The 19,623-nt window shown below is 44.7% G+C and overlaps 1 protein-coding gene across 3 annotated transcripts in view; it reads left to right on the top strand.

Moving 5' to 3' along the window:
• LOC137333804 (transcription factor Maf-like) overlaps positions 1 to 19,623 on the top strand; it is a 319,825-nt gene that overhangs the window by 277,482 nt on the left and 22,720 nt on the right. For all 3 annotated transcript variants that reach the window (XR_010965994.1, XM_067998154.1, XM_067998155.1), the window contains one exon: positions 12,210 to 12,293. Coding sequence is in view for 2 of the 3 variants with exons in the window: in XM_067998154.1 (XP_067854255.1) it covers positions 12,210 to 12,293 (84 nt within the window). In the remaining variant the exon portion in view is untranslated. Of the gene's footprint in view, positions 1 to 12,209; positions 12,294 to 19,623 lie in introns of those variants that run through there.

The following is a 19,623-nucleotide window of genomic DNA, read 5'->3' as shown; positions in this document are numbered from 1 at the left end:
GCTGCATAGTTGGTAGGTGCCGTCTTTCGGATGAGACATGAAACAGAGGCCCCGTCTGCCCTCTCAGCTGGAGGTGAAAGATCCCATGGCACTACTTTGAAGAAGAGCAGGTTGAGTTCTCCCTGGTGTCCTGGCCAATATTTATCCCTCAACCAACATCACTAAAAAAAAACAGATGATCTGATCACTTATCACATTGCTGTTTGTGGGATCTTGCTGTGCACAAATTGGCTGCCACGTTTCCTACATTGCAACAGTGACCACACTTCAAAAAAAAACAGTACTCAATTATCTGTAAAGCACCTTAGAATGTCCTGAGGTCATCAAAGGCACTACATAAATGCAAGTCCTTTCATTCTTTCTTTTCACCTCAGGAGGTGCTTTCTTTTTCCTTCGGCTTTGCTAATTGACTGCCCCCCCCCATTGCCGATGGGACTCCACTGGGCATGGGCGGGATTGGTGCCCGGATCACCAAACAGGTTGACGACACCGGTTTTCACACTGGTTGCACGGTGCAGCAGGTTGGAGTAGGTTTGTGGCCGAGATACAAAAGGTCACGTTCGTGACTTCTAAACGGGTAAGCTTTCCTTGCTGCCAGTGCTCTGGCTGGCACCCATCCTGCCGTGTAAATGGGACAGATTCCTGAGCATTTAGGAGCCAAGACAAACAGAACCACTTCTAATTGATATAAATATTCGTGAGGATTGAGCCAGCGAGAAACAGCTTGCCTCTGTGTACCCACTGAAAGTAACGTAAACGTGAGAGCGAATGGGAATAGGAATGGCATCCTGCTCAGGAGCAAGATAAATTTTTCCTGCCCACTCGACACTTTCATTGTTAGTCAATAGAATCACATGAGGGGATGTATGTTAGTCACATGAGGGAATGTATGTTAAACTCTATCGCTGCCCTCCCTCTCAATGTGAGAACATAAGAGGATGTGTTATAAACACTATCTCTGCCCTAATGCACATCCTTTGTTCGTCGACAGAACCACAAAAAAGGGATTTGTTACAATTTTAAAACATTATCACCACACTTTCCCATTGTTAGTCATTGTGAGTACGTGAGGCGGTGTATTATAAACATTATTGTCCTCTCTCACTCCCACTGCAACTCATTGTGAGTGCGTGAGGGGATGTGTTATACACTTAATTCTCAACTCTGGGTAGTTTGGGGAAGTCCCCTTGTAAGAGAACCTTTGTCTTTTTGAAGAAGGGGGAAATCCTAATTGATCGTAGGCTATTGTTTCAAGACAAATATATGGTCACCGCAACTACTGTACCTTATGAGTGCGTGAGGTTAGAATTGTCTTTGTAAAGAGCTCGCCCAATGGTGCAGTAAGTCTGTCCCAACCTCAATCCCTGGTTTGTGCTCAATTAGTTGATCTCGGCCCATGCATGTAACCATTGTGCTAAGCATATTACATTATACCAATGACTATACTTCAAAAAGTACTTCACTGGCTGTAAAGCTCTTTGAGGCGTCCTGAGGTCATGAAAGACACTACGTAAATCCATGTTCTCTTTCTTTCTTATAACAATACACCGTCTCCAGCTAAACTGATCTTTGTAGCTCTCAGTAATGATTTGCTCTGCTAGATTTATCCCCCCGCCAAGGGAGCTTTTGGCTTCCATTCACCTTCTATTCCTGCCCCAGGCAGCCTGGCCAAGATTGGGAACTCGCCCTGTGGAGCATTGAGTCTGACCTCTCTGGCTGTGATGAGTCTGGATTCTGGAGATGAATGACAGGATCCTGGATGATTTTCCCTCCCTGGGGGGAAATTCTTGGCCTCTAAGCAGCAGCGCAAATGATATTTGAAACTCAACATGTGAGGGATTATTGGTTCAAACTTGTCCTCATCACATTAGGGCCTCAAAGCAAGTGTACTGCCAGCACTCAAAAATACTATAAATTCCTATTCACATTCTCACATCAATGGTGTTCTTTCCCTCTTTTAGTTTCTTGGGTCTCCGTGAGTGAGTTAACAGGTAACCTGCTGTTATGCCTCAACCAATGTCCCACCATCACACACAGGAGCCAGACACAACCCTTGCAGTTTAAACACACCATAAAATATTCTCTCTTTAGTCCGCCCACCTTTCATGTATCTGAGACAGAGAGGGCAGCCTGATTGGAGAGCCTTATCTCTGACTATGGCTCCCTTTAACCAGCCACCAGGGACCAGTTAGGGTGTGACTGCCCCTCCAATTTTCCCTTCGCCAGTCCCCCTTCTACTGGGGGCAGGGATGGGATGCAGCCTTCATTCATTGCCAGCCCCACTTGGTGCGGCTGTGATTGAAAACCGAGTGGGGTGAGGATCGAACTAATATTCATCCAATACTCCATGACCAAGAGGTAGGGTCCACTGGACTATTCATTTCATCCTGAGAATGAGCAGAAGAATTGGTTTTGGTTCTATATGTGCCCTTAGTTGTACTTATCAGTGCTCGGTGCTCAAGTAATATTTGGCTAGTGAAAAAATGACATGCCAATTTTGAAAGTTAGCTGGGAAATTATGCAATTGTAGGGTTAAAGTTCAATTATGACTGTTGCTGCGAATGATCTGGAATTAAAAATACAAATCCAAGACCAGCAAATTTCACTGACGAGTGTGATATTAGATATGTCACCTGATAACTTGTCAAGCGCACGCACACACCTACACACACCCGCGTACAGACACAATTGGACAGAGGCAGCTCAGCTTTGCTCCCACAGTGGTTCAGTAGGGAGTTTCAGGGTTTCGACCCAGCGACGATGAAGGGATAATTAGCTTAATCCCTGGGGCAGGAAAACAGGAAAAAAAATCAACCAGAGTTCCCACTCCTGATTGCTGCTTTGCACTGACTCCTGCTGGAAAATGTGTGCGTGCGGACATTAAATCAGTACAGGCTCAAGCTCCACCTCAAATACCCTCCGAGGGTTAAGCAAGCTGCCAACACTTAGCGTCTGGGCTCCCACATGAGGAATCAGCTCCTTTGATTGAGGCATCAGGTGCCTGCCGGCCCCTGTGGAACCCGATCCCAGCAAAGGGCCACCACCTATAGGAGAGGACAGGTTCGGGCAAAATACTGAAAAGAAACAACACAACATAAACTTGCATTTATATAGCGCCTTTAACGCAGTAAAACATCCCAAGGCTCTTCTCAGGAGCGTAATCAAATAAAATTTGACACCAAGTCACATCAGGAGATGTTGGGACAGGTGATCAAAAGTTTGGTGACAGAGGTAGGTTTTAAGGTGCATCTTAAAGGAGGAGAGAGAGGTGGAGAGGCAGAGAAGTTTAGGGAGGGATTCCAGAGCTTACAGGGAAAATGTTCCCGTTTCTGCAGAAGTTTAAATAGACCAAAGATTTATTTTTTGGGGCCAACTTTGAAAGATGGGTCTCGACCACAACTTGAGTTTAAGGGGGATGTGTGACAAATGCTGTTAGCGACTGGGACTGCTGCCCAACACAAGGGAGACCATCGATGCCTGAGGAAGTTTTCCTAGCGAGCTGTGGCCAAACCTGAGATGATTGCAGCTTCGCCACTGGCAGTTCATCATGCTTTAGTGTGCTCAGTTTGACTTGAGCACTTGTAAAATTTATCAGTGTGAACAGAGCTATTAGCGGTAACTGAGGGACTAACGTCTGAGCCAGGCTGTCCTGAAAGACACCCAATCACTTGTAATAGCTACAGCAGCTTGGCACCAGGGACAATACGGCAAATACAGCATCATTTATTCTCCCTGCAAAAAATGTCATTTGTTTACATGCAGGCACAGTTAAAAACAGGCTGTAAACAAGCCCCCATACAATGGCTTGATTTTTGGATTCAAGTCGCCTTCGCTGTTTGCCCACAGAGAGATACTGTGCTTTCATCATCCGGTGTCAAAAAACCAAACCATCAAACCTACTCCAAAAGCCCCACTCTCTTCAGAAAAGTGTACTGGCCAAACCTTCTCTCGGTCTTGTGTGGGGGGGGGGGGGGGGGAGAGAAGAGTAATGGCCACTATGCTTCATGGCGGGGGAGATGAGGAAATTTTTTTTTTAAGCAGCGAGTTGTTATGATCTGGAATGCACTGCCTGAAAGGGTGGTGGAAGCAGAGTCAATAGTAACTTTCAAAAGGGAATTGGGTATGTACTGGAAAAGGAAACATTTTGCAGGGCTATGAGGAAAAAGCAGGAGAGTGGGGCTAATTGGCTAGCTCTTTCAAAGAGCCGGCATAGGCACGATGGGCCGAATGGCCTCTTTCAGTGCTATATGATGATATGATGTCAGGCTGACCTAGCACAATGCATTTTATTGTGAGTTATGTCATCAAAGATTAGATGGAAATTACAACATGGAAACAGGCCATTCGGCCCAACCAATGTGTTTATCCTCCACATGAGCAGTAGTCCTGATCCCATGTGGCCACCCTGTTCCCATACCCCTTTATTCCCCTTTTCCTTCAACCATCCACCTAACCTATTCTTAATTGTTGACATGGTCTCTGCTTCAATCGCATTGTGTACATGTAAAAAAAAGTTTCCACATTGTGTACTGGAGGTTGGCAATTATCTTGAAACCAGTGCCGTTTGGACATCCACTGTCTATTCCTGCCTTTCTGTTGCTGAGTATTTTTTTTGTTGTTGATTTGAACAGCAAGCGCTGATAATGTGCACCAGTCGGAGCTGAACCCGATGGTTAGCAGGAACCGTGCTACCCTGCGCAGTAGAGGCTGAAGCAGCTCCAGGTTATCGATTGCACTTCTACCGATGTGAATTCAGCCCCTCACACCGTCAGGCTCTGTAAATCCTCCAAGCCAATATCCCACCTCATCAACTTCCATCAGCGCTCAACTATTAAGCAAAATCTATTCCACCAAAAATAGCAACAGAAATAGAATGGAATGAAATGGTGCTAACGTTCGGAATATTTATTTGTAACTTTCTGTTTTGTGGAATGGATGCTGATGAAGATTTAAAGAAGGAACCTCACTATCACGGCCACTATTATCCCCCCATCCTCCCTATTCTATTATGAAGACGCTGACTCATACTGAGGTATAGTTCCACTGGTGCTGACTGCCCACTACAACAACAATTTGTATTTACATAGTGTCTTTAACATAATAAAACATCCCACAGTGCTTCACAAGAGCGTCATCACTCAAAATATAACAACGAGCAACATAAGAAGATAATAAGACAGGTGATCAAAAGCTTGATCAAAGAGGTAAGTTATAAGGAGCATCTTAAAAGAGGAGAGAGAGGTGGAGAGGTTTAGGGAGGGAATTCCAAAGCTTAGTCCTAGGCAGCTGAAGGCACGGCCGTCAATGGTGGAACGATGAAAATCGGGGACACGCAAGAGGCCAGAATTGGAGGAGCGCAGAGATCTTGGAGGCTTGTGGGGTTGGAGGAGGTTACAGAGATAGGGAGGGGGTGAGGCCATGGAGGGATTTGAACACTAGGATGAGAATTTTAAAATCAAGGTATTGTCGGACCAGGAACTATTGTAGGTCAGCGAGCACGGGGATGATGGGTTTAAACTATTGTGGGTTTATACAGTGAAGGGTTGAATTTCCACGGGGTTTCTCCCAATCATCAGCCATAACTTCATTGGAAGAGCCCTAGATATCCAGGAAGTGATGGTGAACGAGCAGGAGTGACCTGCGGAAATTCGTCCCTAGTGTTTTCAAGCACACGCAGTTTTTTTTTTGCAGGATTCAGAAGTGGGAACCCTGGCTAAGGTCAACTAACTCAGCTCAGACAAAGAATTGAACCTGCACAACAGGCAGCGTATTTACTGAATGAGCCCTTTTAATCACCCAAAACTGGCCATTCTTTATCGGTGATCCTGGGTTACAGCACATTGTTGGGACAAAGGCGTGAGTGCTGGGTTCTCCATCTAGCCCATGTTCTACTTAATTTCAGCAGCACCCCCTTCTATGCCAGTTTTCCATTTCTCCGCACCAGCCTACCTCTGTCAACAAGACCACCAATTTAATGCCAACTTGTGGTGAGAGCTCGCCCACAGGAACTAGCCTGTGGCTCCTCAAACCTCATTTCAACTGGCACCATTGTAGGTAAGAGAAAAGACTTTCACTGCATCGGTCTGTGTCAGATTCAAACTCAGACCCGAGAGGCGAGAGAACAGTAAGTGAGGTTTCTCACTTGGGCAATTCTGGTGAGCAGAAAATCACTTGTTGGGGTTGCGTAATTTCCTGATGTGGAAAATCTCCCCCACTGCACCAACCCACTGCACCAACTAGTTTCCCAATCTCCCCCAGTATGCCAACCCATGATGCCACCTAGTTTCCCAATCTCTGCCAGGGTTGCAACCCATGGTGCCACCTAGTTTTCCAATCTCTGCCAGTGTGCTTACCCACTGCGCCACTTAGTTCCCCAATTATTTTATTTTTCAACTCATCTGAGTTGGGTTTGTGCTCACTGAAAAAATTAGCATACCACTTAACAAAGAGAAAAATGAACAACAAAAAGGATAATACACCCCTCTAGACAAGGAACAAGTCAGTGAGGTAGGGAGGTGGTAACAGGCCATAAAAGATCAGCATGAGAAGAGAGAAAAAATTGGGGAAGGATTAAAGGTGGAGAAACGCACTAATGTAACCTAGAAACTGGGAAGTTGCTCTCTTTTTCAGCCCTTTGTTAAAGTAACTCTTTCTCCCAGTGAGTTAGGGATTGCAATAGTTCAGGCCTGTCTAACCTGGGCAAACAGAGTTAAATTCAAAATGGATAAAAGTTGGGCCAAATTAAGATACATACTCAAGGTAGCTCATCATGATTGGCAGGAATTATTTGCTTGAAAACCTTGCTATTTGGATGTGTAAAAGAGGCCAACAGGAATAGATGTTCTTAAGATCTCTGCAGTGAGAATCCTATTGATCTGACTCCTATTGTTGTGGTTTAAAGCTGAGCCTCTTGTTAATGTTTTATCCCCAATTTTTTCTTCCCTCTGTCTCAAAGGCATTGACTCCCTCACTGAATCCTGGCCCATGTGCTGGTTCCGTATCTTGTCCAAGCAGCCATTATACACGTGAGCCATGACCTTGATTGCTAGAGGCTATCCAACTATGGAGGGCATCACAGCTGAGTCTGATCCTGTCTTTACCCGACATCTGCACATACATGCACTTAGAGAAAAGGGTGTGCTTTAGGGATACGGGCAATTTTCCCATCTCTTGCCCAGGGACAATACAATCAATTGTAGCATTCCCTGACTGAGATCAGCTAAATTGGTACTGACCAGGGATTGAACCTAATTATATCTTTGGTCTATGTACCTCAGAAACAAAGGCTTCATCTCTGAGCTATCAGAAGAATTGTCCTTTGCACATTCCTTTCAGAATTCACTTATGTTCCTCTCTCTTTGTGTTTCCCAAATGCCACCCATCATTCCCTGGCAGAGATGGTGGTGAAGTGATCTGTTGCTGGATGCCTGCCACTCCTGCTTAGTAATCGACCACTAAATTGACTCAAGGTCTCCTTTCTCTGGAGAAGCAACTTGCTTCCACTTTTAATGACCCGGCAGAGGTCACTATGAGGGGAAATGGACTTGTAAACCTGTGTTCTGGCACTTTCCAGGCACCAGGTGATATTTCACCATATGCTGTGCGGCCCCCCCCCTCCGGGAGCAGTGGCGTTCCTTACCATCATTGACCTTCCCTTGACCTTCCCAGAACCGGATAGGGAGGGAGTTATTTTTTCACCTTACCTCAGCCATTTGACTTAAAAAAAAAGCCCAAATGACTGAAGTCTAAAGCATGTTTTTTTTTTCAATTGAGTAACCTAGGCAAAGGGCCAAATCCCACAATGTTGGACAAAACCAATAGTGAAAAGGGTAGGAGAGAAAACAGGCTAAATCTAGGAGTAATGGCTTGGTGGATCAAAGGCTGTTTAATACAAGAATGAAACACCAGACATCATCGGAGAAAGCAGAAAATGTCTCAAAGCTTTCGTCTTTTGAGATTCCCTGGGGGAATAATTTGAAATTTACCTCCAGTGATTGACCCCTGAACTCGTAAAAGCTCCTTTCAACGCCCTTCAGCTGCCCGAGGATTTTTCAAAGGTAACCACAAGTTAGCTTTCAACAAGGCGTCCTGATCCATGCCGTTGGATCTTTTTACTTCAGGGCACTAGTACAGCCCCACTTCCAGAGACTTGAACACATAATCTAGCCTGACGTTTTAGTGCGGAACTGAGGAAACGTTGCACTTTCGGAGGTGCCGTCTTTCGGATGAGACATTAAACCGAGACTCCATCTGCCCCTCTCAGGTGGATGTAAAAGATCCCATGGTACTCTTCAAAAAAGAGCAGGAGAGTTCTCCCCCCCCCCCACCCCGGTGTCCTGGTCAACATTTATCCCTCAACCAACACCGAAAAAAAACCAGATGATCTGGTCATTTATTTCATTGCTGTTTGTGGGAGCTTGCTGTGCGCAAATTGGCACGAGAAATCAACGTGTAGTTGCCAACTGGGAGAGGAGAACATAGATTGAGCAGGAGCGTGACAGAAAGGTTTGCTTGCATTTATATACCGCTTTATCACATCTCAATGTATTTCATATACAACGAATTATTTTGAAGTACAATAAGGTACAGGCAGCAGAGTTTTGTGCACAGCAAGATCACACAGGCAGCAATGAGGTGATTTACCAATTGATCTGGCAGGCGGCTCACCATCACCTTCTCAAGGACAATTAGGGATGAGCAATAAATGCTGGCCTCGCCAGCGACACCCACATCCCATGAACAAATAAAAAAAGAGGGGCTCAGCAGTGGGGAAATGTCTTTTGCAGGGTAAGAGATTTTTTTTTGCGTCAACCAGGACTTGGCAGGATGAAATAAGGGAACTAGGGAAGGGTCTGCAAATCCTGACTGTTACTCAAGTATGTCGAAGGACGTTTCTAAACCATTGGCCTGTCTGTCCTATTATAACCATTGCAGAACAGCTGTTCATGTGGCGGTGCTGTGAATCTCTGTAAAAGCCCAGTCTTGCTCTTATGACTTTTGTAAAATTCTGCTACTCTTTTAAATCTGAACTTCACCTTTAATCAAACACTTCATCCCAAGCACGTCACAGAGATTAGAATGGTTAGTGCTTTATGCAAAAAATGGTTTTACTCCAAATTTATGGCTGGCGGTTTAATTATTTTAAAAGAATTTATTACATCTGTCTGTTGATTTCTCTGTCATGACCAGCACCTGGGCTGGGACTTTGCTCACCCAACATCCCATAGTCATCTCCATGGCATTCAGTGTTTTGAAGGGGAATTGATATGACCTGTGATCTGAGGTGGAATTCCTGTGGATTTCCACTCACTCCCTCCTGCAGCTCAGCGTCTAACAACAGCCCAGGATTGGCATCTCACTGATTTGTTAACTTATATGGAATTTTGCTTAGGCCACACTCAGACGAGCGTGAACAGTTCTGGTCGACATATTATAAAAAGGATATACAGGCACTGGAGAAGATGCAAAAAAAAGATTTACAAGGATGACACCAGAACTAAACTATCAGGAAAGACTGAACATGCTGGGGCTTTTTTCTGTAGAAAAGAGAAGGATGAGAGGTCACCTAATAGAAGTCTTTAAAATTCTGAAGGGATTCGACAAAGTAGATGCAGAGAAGATGTTTCCACTTGTGGGGGAGTCCAAAACTAGGGGTCATAAATATAAAATAATCACTAATAAATCCAAAAAGGAATTCAGGAGAAACCTCTTTACCCAGAGAGTGGTGAGAATGTGGAACTCACTACCATAAGGAGTAGTCGAGGTGAATATCATCGATGCATTTAAGGGGAAGCTAGATAAGTACAAGAGGGAGAAAGGAATAGAAGGATATGCTGATAGGGTTAGACGAAGTAGGGTGGGAGGGGGCTCACGTAGAGCATAAGCACTGGCATGGACCTGTTGAGCCAAATGGCCAGTTTCTGTGCTGTAAATTCTATGTAATTCTATGTTGAGGGTGGGGGAAGTCTGGAGTACAAATATCAGCCATGAACCCAAAGCTATCAATCAGTGTATGATAGAGCAGGTCACCCCCTTTAGACAGACACAGCACCAGGGATAAGATTGACAACTAAGCTCAGACTGGTGTCTTGTCATCTAAGAAAACTTTTGGATGGCAAAGCTGAGTTTCAAATCTTGGCCTACCAATAAGGGTTGCCATCTCTCCAGGACTGTCCTGGAGTCTCCAGAAATTGAAGATTAATCTTCAGGACGCGGCTATGAGCAATCCAGGAGAAAAATCATAGGGGCATTAAAAAACATTGTGTGTGATTTGTTTCATTTTCTTTGAACATTTATTAATTATAAAAATATTGGAGTCAGGATAAAAAGGCTGTTTGACTTGACAGTCAAGCATCATCCAATTGGGTAATTAAGAGCCCGTTGCCTTCCAATTGGAGGGGAAGGTTGGGCGCCGTAAGGATGGTCATGTTGGCGACCAATGGCGGGAGTGTGGGTTGTGAGGCGGTTGGCGGTAGGAAGTCATGTGATGAAACCTCCAGGAATAAGTCCAACGAGAGTTGGCAACCCTACTACCAATCTGTGGCACAGCAGGTGTGCATTAGACATGCATATTTGCCGGTGAAAGGCTTTATGAACTCTGAGATCAGTTTTCAAAAGTTTACAGTTCTGTATCACATACTGAAGCATTTTTAAGTGAAAACAAAGATGTATTTGGGCCAAAATGCAACATTGCAAAATAAAGTATGTAGCATGTAAAATTCTGAAAATGGCTACCAATTATTTGGAATAATCAGGAACTGCATGAGGCAGTCACAAGAAACAAAAAAGCAAACTTTGGAAAGCAATGTCCTACATTCTGAATGATTAAGAGTATATGAAATGACAGTAACCTCACAGATACTGCCACAGTACTGAAATGGCCCTCATCAAAGTCACAAATGACATCCTATGTGACTGTGATGATGGTAAACTATCCCACTTCATCCTTCTCAACCCGTCTGTAGCCTTTGACATGGTTGACCACACCATCTTCCTCCAACGCCTCTCCTCCATCGTCCAGCAGGGTGAGACTGCGTTTGCCTGGTTCCATTCTTATCTATCCAGTCGTAGCCAGAGAATCACCTGCAATGGCTTCTCTTCCCACTCTGGAGTCCCCTATCCTTGGCCCCCTCTTATCTCTCATTTACATGCTGCCCCTTGATGACATCATACGAAAACATGACGTCAGGTTCCACATGACGACACCCAGCTCTACCTCACCACCACCTCCCTCGACCTTTCCACTGTCTCTGATTTGTCACACTGCTTGTTTGACATTCAGTACTGGATGAGTAAAGATTTCCTCCAACTAAATATTGGGAAGACCAAAGCCATTGTCTTCGGTCCCGGCCAAATACTCTGTTCCCTAGCCACTAACTCCATCCCTCTTCCTGGCCATTGTCTGAGGCTGAACTAGACCATTTACAGCCTTGGCGTCTAATTTGATCCTGAGATAAGCTTCCGACCACATATCCACTCCATCACCAAGACCACCTACTTGCACCTCCGTAACATCGCCCGTCTCTGCCCCTGCCTCAGCTCATCTGCTGCTGAAACCTTCATCCATGCCTTTGTTACCTCTAGACTGGACTATTCCAATGCTCTCCTGGCGGCCTCCCACTTTCCACCCTCCATAAACTTGAGCTCATTCAAAACTTTGCTGCTTGTATCCTAACTCTCACCAAGTCCCATTCACCCATCACCCCTGCGCTCGCTGACCTACACTGGCTTTCGGTCCGGCAACGCCTCGATTTTAAAATTCTCTTCCTCGTTTTCAAATCCCTCCATGGCCTCACCCCTCCCTATCTCTGTAACCTCCTCCAGCCCTACAACCCTCTGAAATCTCTGTGCTCCTCCAATTCTTGCCTCTTGCGCATCGCTGATTTTAATCGCGCCACCATAGGCGGCCGTGCCTTCGGTTGTCTAGGACGTAAGCTCTGGAATTCCCTCCCTAAACCTCTCCGCCTCTCTCTCCCTTCCTTTAAGCTGCTCCTTAAAACCTACCTCTTTGACCAAGCTTTTGGTCACCTGTCCTAAAATCTCCTTATGTGGCTCGGTGACAAATTTTGTTTGATAATTGCTCCTGTGAAGCGCCTTGGGACGTTTTACTACGTTAAAGGCGCTATATAAATGCAAGTTTATGTTGTTGTTGGTGCTGATATCTGTATTAAAGCATAAAGGGCACAACATTATCCTGTTGTTTTCACTAGGCTTAACACAGCAAATGATGTCAACGAAGCAGCAAAGAATGGACAATACAACCTTAAGGAGGCTAAACAAATGCTCAGTTACAGGTAAGACCAAAACTTATAATACTTCCCTCTTCAACTTTCTCCCTTTTCCTTCTGCTGTTTAGGCCTGCGCCCGAAGAATGCTCACTTGGTTGAGGTACGGGAGTGCTGCTGGCACCATGGCGAGCATCATTCGTGCGCAAGCCTAAACAGCAACTGTCTAGCAGACAATTCGACCATGTGGGGTATCACCACTGAGCCTGACCCTGTCTACACCTAAGTTCCACCCATGCACTTTCAGCAGGGGTCACAGGGTAGTGATCAGGGTGGGAATCTGGGCTCCCCCACCCCATCAGTAGCCCAAAGGCACTAAGGCCAATTAAAGATCAGATAACGCAGATTACATCAGGGATTGAACCCAGGACCTCCTGGTCTGTGTGGTGGTGCATTTAACTACCAGAACATCAGAGGAACTTACCCATGAGAGTTAAGGAAAGCAAAACGTACATCTCTCCACAAACATCTCTGTTTCACCGTTCAGTAATTGGTTTCTTTTAACTCTTCATTACCCAGACTAACGGTGGGCCCAACTAAAACGTTTGACTCTTTTAGCTCAGCCTCCTGTGGTCCCTGCCCCCGCTTCACATTTCTCAAGGCCAGGCATCATTCCTTGGTTGAGAAGGTTGGCATCTACCCTGCCAATTCCAGCTCTCTATACAGCACCTGGTGGGGAGATACATTGGACCTCCCAGGTGGAACTTGCTCTGCCTCTTCCCCTTCCTATGCAAGGGGATAGAAGAACTTCCTACTTCAAACATTCCCCAAATCCCTGTGGCAGTGTCATTACTTTTGTCCAATTTACTCCTTTCTTCTAAAGTCATTAGCTCCCAAATTTGGGCATGGTTCCATGACCTTTGGTACGTCACTGAACTGGCGTCATTGATGTATCAGTGTCGCCAAGTTTTCCAACTGTGAAGGACGTCACAGCTGAACTCAATCCTGGTCTCACCCAGCCTCTACTTACACTCTCAGTAGGGATCACTGTAGTGATTGAGTGGAAACCTTGGCTGATTTTCTCTTCCCTCATTGAAGGACAATGAAGCTAATACACTGTCCCTTTGCCAATCCCAACTGAAGTCAACTAACTCTGCACAGACTAGGGTTCAAATCTAGGGGCCTTCCTGGTCTTTATTGCTCAGAGATGAAGAATTTACTTCCGATCACTATTGTCCCCCTTCCCATGCACCTTCGAGGTAGCAAAGCAGGGTGTAAATTTGGGGATTCTCCCCTCGTGAAGTCCCTGGGATTTCTTCTACTGCTTCCACCAGCAGCACGCCTTGAATCCAATAACCCAGCCCGCAGGAATTCCTGGATGGGATTTTAACTGTCCTGTCCCTCATCACAGCCAACGCCATCCAGTGACCAAGAGAGCAAGCAGGCAACATGCCTCCAAACTTTTGCTACTCGCTTACTGGTCAAGAGAAGGTGTGGGGAAAAAAGAGAGGGCGGGGAGGCCTGTCCAGTATTTCTCCCGAACTAGGGGGCATAATCTTAGAATAAGGGGCTGTTCTTTCAAAACTGAGATGAGGAGAAACTTCTTCACTCAGAGGGTGGTAGGTCTGTGGAATTTGCTGCCCCAGGAAGCTGTGGAAGCTACATCATTAAATAAATTTAAAACAGAAATAGACAGTTTTCTAGAAGTAAAGGGAATTAGGGGTTATGGGGAGCGGGCAGGAAATTGGACATGAAGCTGAGTTCGGATCGGTCAATGCCCTGTGGGTGGCGCAGAGGGCCCAGGGGCTGTGTGGCCGGGTCCTGCTCCTACTTCTTGTGTTCTTTAGATTTGTGGTTGGGATCAGATCAGCCATGATCTTATTGAATGGCGGAGCAGGCTCGAGGGGCCGATTGGCCTACTCCTGCTCCAATTTCTTATGTTCTTATGTTCCTTGTGGGAAATGGAGCCTCCACGTTGTGCCTCTTATAATGGTTTAACCAAATTTGGAAACACTGGCTATGGGAGATTACAGGAGAAGTCAATTCAAATATTCTCCACATTCTTATGGGAGCTCTGTGATGATTATTATCCCTTTTTCTACTAAGAGGAAAAGCAGGGCATTAGTTTAAAAATTTGCAGTTCTAATATTGCCCTTGTGTGCACATATCACTGCCACCTGGGCACATAGTACATGGACACAGCTCTGCATTTTTCACCCGTTTCCACAAATCTGTTAAAGCGTTTTGGGATGGGGTCATGTGATGGACAAAATCCGAGCTAAAGACCACCTTTGGTATTTTAATTCCCCTCTCCACAACAGTGAGGGCATTTATATTCACTTGTGCATAAAGACAAAGCCCCATCGAAGTGCAAAGGCCAAACGTTCAAACAGCAATCAAAGTTGCTGAAAATCAACAACCCAGGGAGTTGATCCCTACCTTTACGACAACCCATCCACACACTCCCTTTGAAACCCAAATGTCAAAACAGCCTCTGCAATTGGGGAAAGGTGGGGGGGCGGGGAAGAGGGAGGGGAAGGGGGGAAAGAGAAGAGGTTCTCATTTACATTCTGTTTCCTCTCCATATGTCTGCAATTGAATCCTACATACAGCATGCTAAACAGAGCCCAAGGATGAAATTGGTTGTATGTACAAATTTAAGATGATAACAAAAGAGGAGGTTATAAAATAAATTATACTCATCTTGGTTAAAATATGGAATTCTCTGCCACAAACCATCATTGAAGCAGAGTCCATAATTTCTTTTAAAAGGGAGTTCGATAGTTGCTTGAAAAGGAAATGTTAATGGATATAAATCAGGAATGAGAGAGTGGGATTATACTATATGGACCAAATGGAGAGGAAACACTGGCACAGACTTGATGGGCTGAATGGCCTCTTTCTATGCTGTTACATTCTATGATTTTACTAGCTTTTGCACAGTGCATAATGGGACAAAATGAATATAAATGTCCTAGTCTCTGTTGTGTTATGACTGAAAGCAAACATCCAGGTGCAGCAAGCAGTTGGGAAGGCAAATGGTACATTGGCCATCATTGCAAGAGGATTTGAGTACAGGAGCAAGGATGTCTTACTGTAGTTATACAGGGCCTTGGTGAGACCACACCTGGAGTATTGTGTGCAGTTTTGGTCTCCTTACCCAAGAAAGGATATACTTGCCATAGAGGGAGTGCAGCGAAGGTTCACCAGACTGATTCCTGGGATGGCAGGACTGTCGTATGAGGAGAGATTGGGTTAACTTGGCCTGTATTCACTCGAGTTTAGAAGATTGAGAGGGGATCTCATTGAAACATATAAAATTCTGACAGGGCTAGTCAGACTGGATGCAGGGAGGATGTTTCCCCTGGCTGGGGGGATCCAGAACGAGGGGGTCACAGTCTCAGGATACAGGGAAGGACATTTAGGACTGAGATGAGGAGAAATTTCTTCACTCAGAGAGTGGTGAACCTGTGGAATTCTCTACCACAGAAAGCTGCGGAGGCCAAGTCACTGGATATATTTAAGAAGGAGATAGCTAGATTTCTAGACACAAAAGGCATCAAGGGGTATGGGGAGAGAGCGGGAATATGGTATTGAGATAATCAGCCATGATCATATTGAATGGCGGATCAGGCTCGAAGGGCCGAATGGCCTACTCCCGCTCCTATTTTCTATGTTTCTATGTTATCTTAACCTTGAACTAACTTCACCAGAGAATAAACGAGTCAGTCAACAGAGTTAGAGAACCCCAATTCTATATCCACTTCAGTGGCTCCAACTTGCAGTTTCACTGTTCAATTTTAAAATAAAGCAGGCTTTGAATTTGCCTTCCTCTATTATCTCTTGTTACCCTTTGACTTGAAGCCCCAATTCCCATCTACATCCCTATAATATGCAAGTCTGTCAAGAGTCATTCATTTGGGTTTAAACTTATAACCTATTTGGCTACATGTCGCTCTTAAAAATTAAATACTTCCGTATGTTTAAATAGGTTTGCAACCCACGCCGCTTTTGTCTAAGCATAAATCTCACTCCTAATATTTCCCTTGACATTGGAACATCGAGGCATATTTAGAGCAAAGTAGAATAGAGATCCACAGCACATTCCTATTTTTATTGCATTTGTTGCACTATAATTCTGCTTCAGAATTGCAAAATAATTCCTTTACTGTAGCCTCCCGTGACTTGTATTATTCCGTATAATACAATAGCTTCTCACAGTCTCCAATCAGTGTCATTTCACTTTTAACTGTTACTTACGGTATATTGACATTTTATTATTAAAAAACTAAAAGCCGGTTGAATGAACATAGGGTTAGAATTCCATTGTGGGATTCGGAGGACCTTTATTGACCAAGCTGTACACCCTTGGCTTCTGATATCACCCGTACCTCTCCGTTAACTCCCAGCCTCATTGCCTTGTTTTGGAGGCAGAAAGCAATTCTGTTGTATTCTTTGAGTTTTGTTTAAGATTCTCCCCTTCTCCTGAAGGCCATGGTACAGTTCAATGACCACCAGCCCTCTTAAACCTTGTCCAAGCGGTCTATCTTCATATAGAAAGAAAGAAAGACTTGCATTTATACAACGCCCTTCACCTCCTCAGGTAGTCCCAATGCGCTTTACAATTAATGGAATGCTTTTTGAAATGCAGCCACTGTTGTAATGTAGGAAACGCGGCAGCCAATTTGCGCACAGCAAGGTCCCACAAACAGCAATGTGATAATAACCAGGTAATCTGTTTTAGTGGTGCTGGTTGAGGGATAAATGTTGGCCAGGACACCGAGGATAACTCCCCAGTTCTTATCATATGTACCTAGACAGTGAGCGGAGCCTTATCCTGTTCTCACCTTGCATGTATTTTCCAGCAGGGGTCACTAGATATTGATCAGGAGTGGAAATCCTGGCTGATTTTTTTCCCCCCCATCTCAGCTCAGGGGCACTGAGGCAAATTGTAACACCCTAACTTACTATTCTGGTTCAAACCTGCTAACTCAGCACAGACCAGGAATTAACACATAATCTCTTTGAAGGGTTAACTGCCTGTTAGCGGGATAACAGGCTTAATGCCTGCATTGTCCTCTTGTGTTTTTTTTTTGCTGAAACATTTTTCGCCTGACCACAGTTAATGGTCGACAATAGCTTCTGAAGGGGCTCCGGCTGCATTCGTCAGATTCAAACCTGCTAAAAATTCAATTTGCCGGGGTCTGCCACCATTCACTCCCTCACAGACAGATGGATGATAGTCACAACAGGTTTATATGTTGCACACCATTAGCTATCCTCCTTCAATATTCAGCAAATAGTAGCAAGATTCTCTATCACTTGGGCATCCATAACATCCCGACAGGTTTACAACTGCTTTGCTCTGAGAGAACACATTTCCCTTTCTCCAGCTTGCAGCTAATACCGGCTTGCGGCTGAAATTTAAAAATCATTCTTCACAATGAATGTCAGGCTCGTGCCACACTGCGCTTTTACATTTCCAACTTGACTATCCAAATGAAGTAACTGCTGGATTGGGAAAATCTCAGACGTTAAAATGTTATCATCCCTTTAAAGCCACATCCTCCCCTTCTTTCATCTATATTTGTATGAGACGAATAGCATAGATGCATTTAAGGGGCAGCTAGATAAGTACATGAGGGAGAAAGGAGTGGAAGGATATGCTGATAGGGTTGGATGAAGTAGGGAGGGAGGAGTCTTGTCTGGAGCATAAACACCGGCATAGGCGAGTTGGGCCGAATGGCCTGTTTCTGTGCTGTAAAATTCTATGTAATTCTATTTGCCCCACCCTCATCCCCCCAAAAAAAACCTCAACATAATGGCCAGGGTTTTCAGCTTCGCCACTTCTCAACCAGCCATTTTCTGCCCGTTGACTTTAATGGATTGAGAATTACAAGCTGGCGAGCAGAGAAGTTGGATGCCCCTGACCAAAGGCTCTGTGCCCTTTCTCCGACACACTGCGGGGGGGGGAGCCATGCGGTGGTAGAACCGTGCCCGCAATCTCCCATCTGGCTCCTCATCTCAGCCGCACGAGGTGAGCTTGTCACCACCAGGTTACCCTGTGAGGGCCAGGCCAATCATCTCGTAGCTCTCTTGTCCACCCCCAAGAAGCAGGACCGAGGACAGCATTGGATGAGATACCAGGAGCAGGCCCACTTGTGCAGAAATGGGGCTGATACGCAATGACCATAATCTATTACTTTAATGTAGATTTCAAACATTCGTACTGTGAGCAATTGGCATGTTCTTGCTCCTTATAGTTATCCCTATCTGAGTTTTGGCATTCAGACTGAGAGGCTGTTTTGAGGAGCGAATTTCTGAATTGTGGAATTCTATTCTCTTAACGGTACAGTCCATTCTGCGGATCTTTACGTTTCACTAGAGACGGAGGGAAGGGCCTGGGATTGACAGCTTGGTCTGGTTCCATCTGGACCCAGCCACTAACCACCCCCCCCCTCCCCCACCGAACAGTTGACATTCGAAGGGTTAAGAAGGCACCTTCACACAGTTCATCTACTTGGCATGGCTGCTGAAGATAATGGCAGAGAAATAACTTGCTGAGTGAGTTAAGAGCCGTTTTCATCAGCAGTGCAAAGTGTGGGTAAATCTCAGCTCTGACATTTTATTTATCTTTAGTAAAGAGACACTGAACTGGCAGCTGAAACCTCACTAATAGTCACTAAAGATACAGCGAGACTTGTTCATAGCTGACATTTAATCTGTTGCAGGTGCCTTCATCAACTTGTACAAACGTGGATCCAAACGAGAGAGAATAGACTATTCACAAATACTTCATAACGCACTTTGGAAACTATCAATAAATATAATTCTGAAAGGAATCTCGTTATTAGTACATCTTTATAAAAAATAATTCTCATTAACATTCTTTTCCAATGGTTACTTTTCTAGGCACATATACTTGTAACATTACTGATGGCCCAAGTCAGGGACAGTTGGTTGTCGGGGAAATTGAGCTCAATGAACATGTCCATCCATGTAGTTGAAACATTGCTGAGGCACCTGGTTTAATGACCAGGTCCATTGCTGTTAATTTGGCCTTTTCCCCCTGATGACATTGTAAGCACTTACTGATTAAAACAAAACACAAAATCACAAAGAAATCAAGAGGATTTTTTTTTATAAAGGGCTTTAATCATGTTTCTTTGTGAATGTTTTGATGTGTTTTAATGTAGGAAGTATTAGTGAAACTCGCACTTTAAATATAACTTTGGACAATTTTACTGTAATATTAATATTATTGCCCAGAATCCCAGATATCAATCTGATATTTACTGAATAACACATGTCTGATGGCAAATTATGATTCAGGGTGCAGTCCAAATCATTTTTGCAATTTATCACAAAGCCTTTCTAGGTTTGCATAACTGTATGAAAA

The sequence above is a fragment of the Heptranchias perlo genome, chromosome 16 (assembly GCF_035084215.1).
Source record: "Heptranchias perlo isolate sHepPer1 chromosome 16, sHepPer1.hap1, whole genome shotgun sequence".
NCBI lineage: Eukaryota > Metazoa > Chordata > Chondrichthyes > Hexanchiformes > Hexanchidae > Heptranchias > Heptranchias perlo.
Note: the sequence above shows the minus strand (reverse complement) of the source record. Positions and strands in the feature narration are given on the sequence as shown.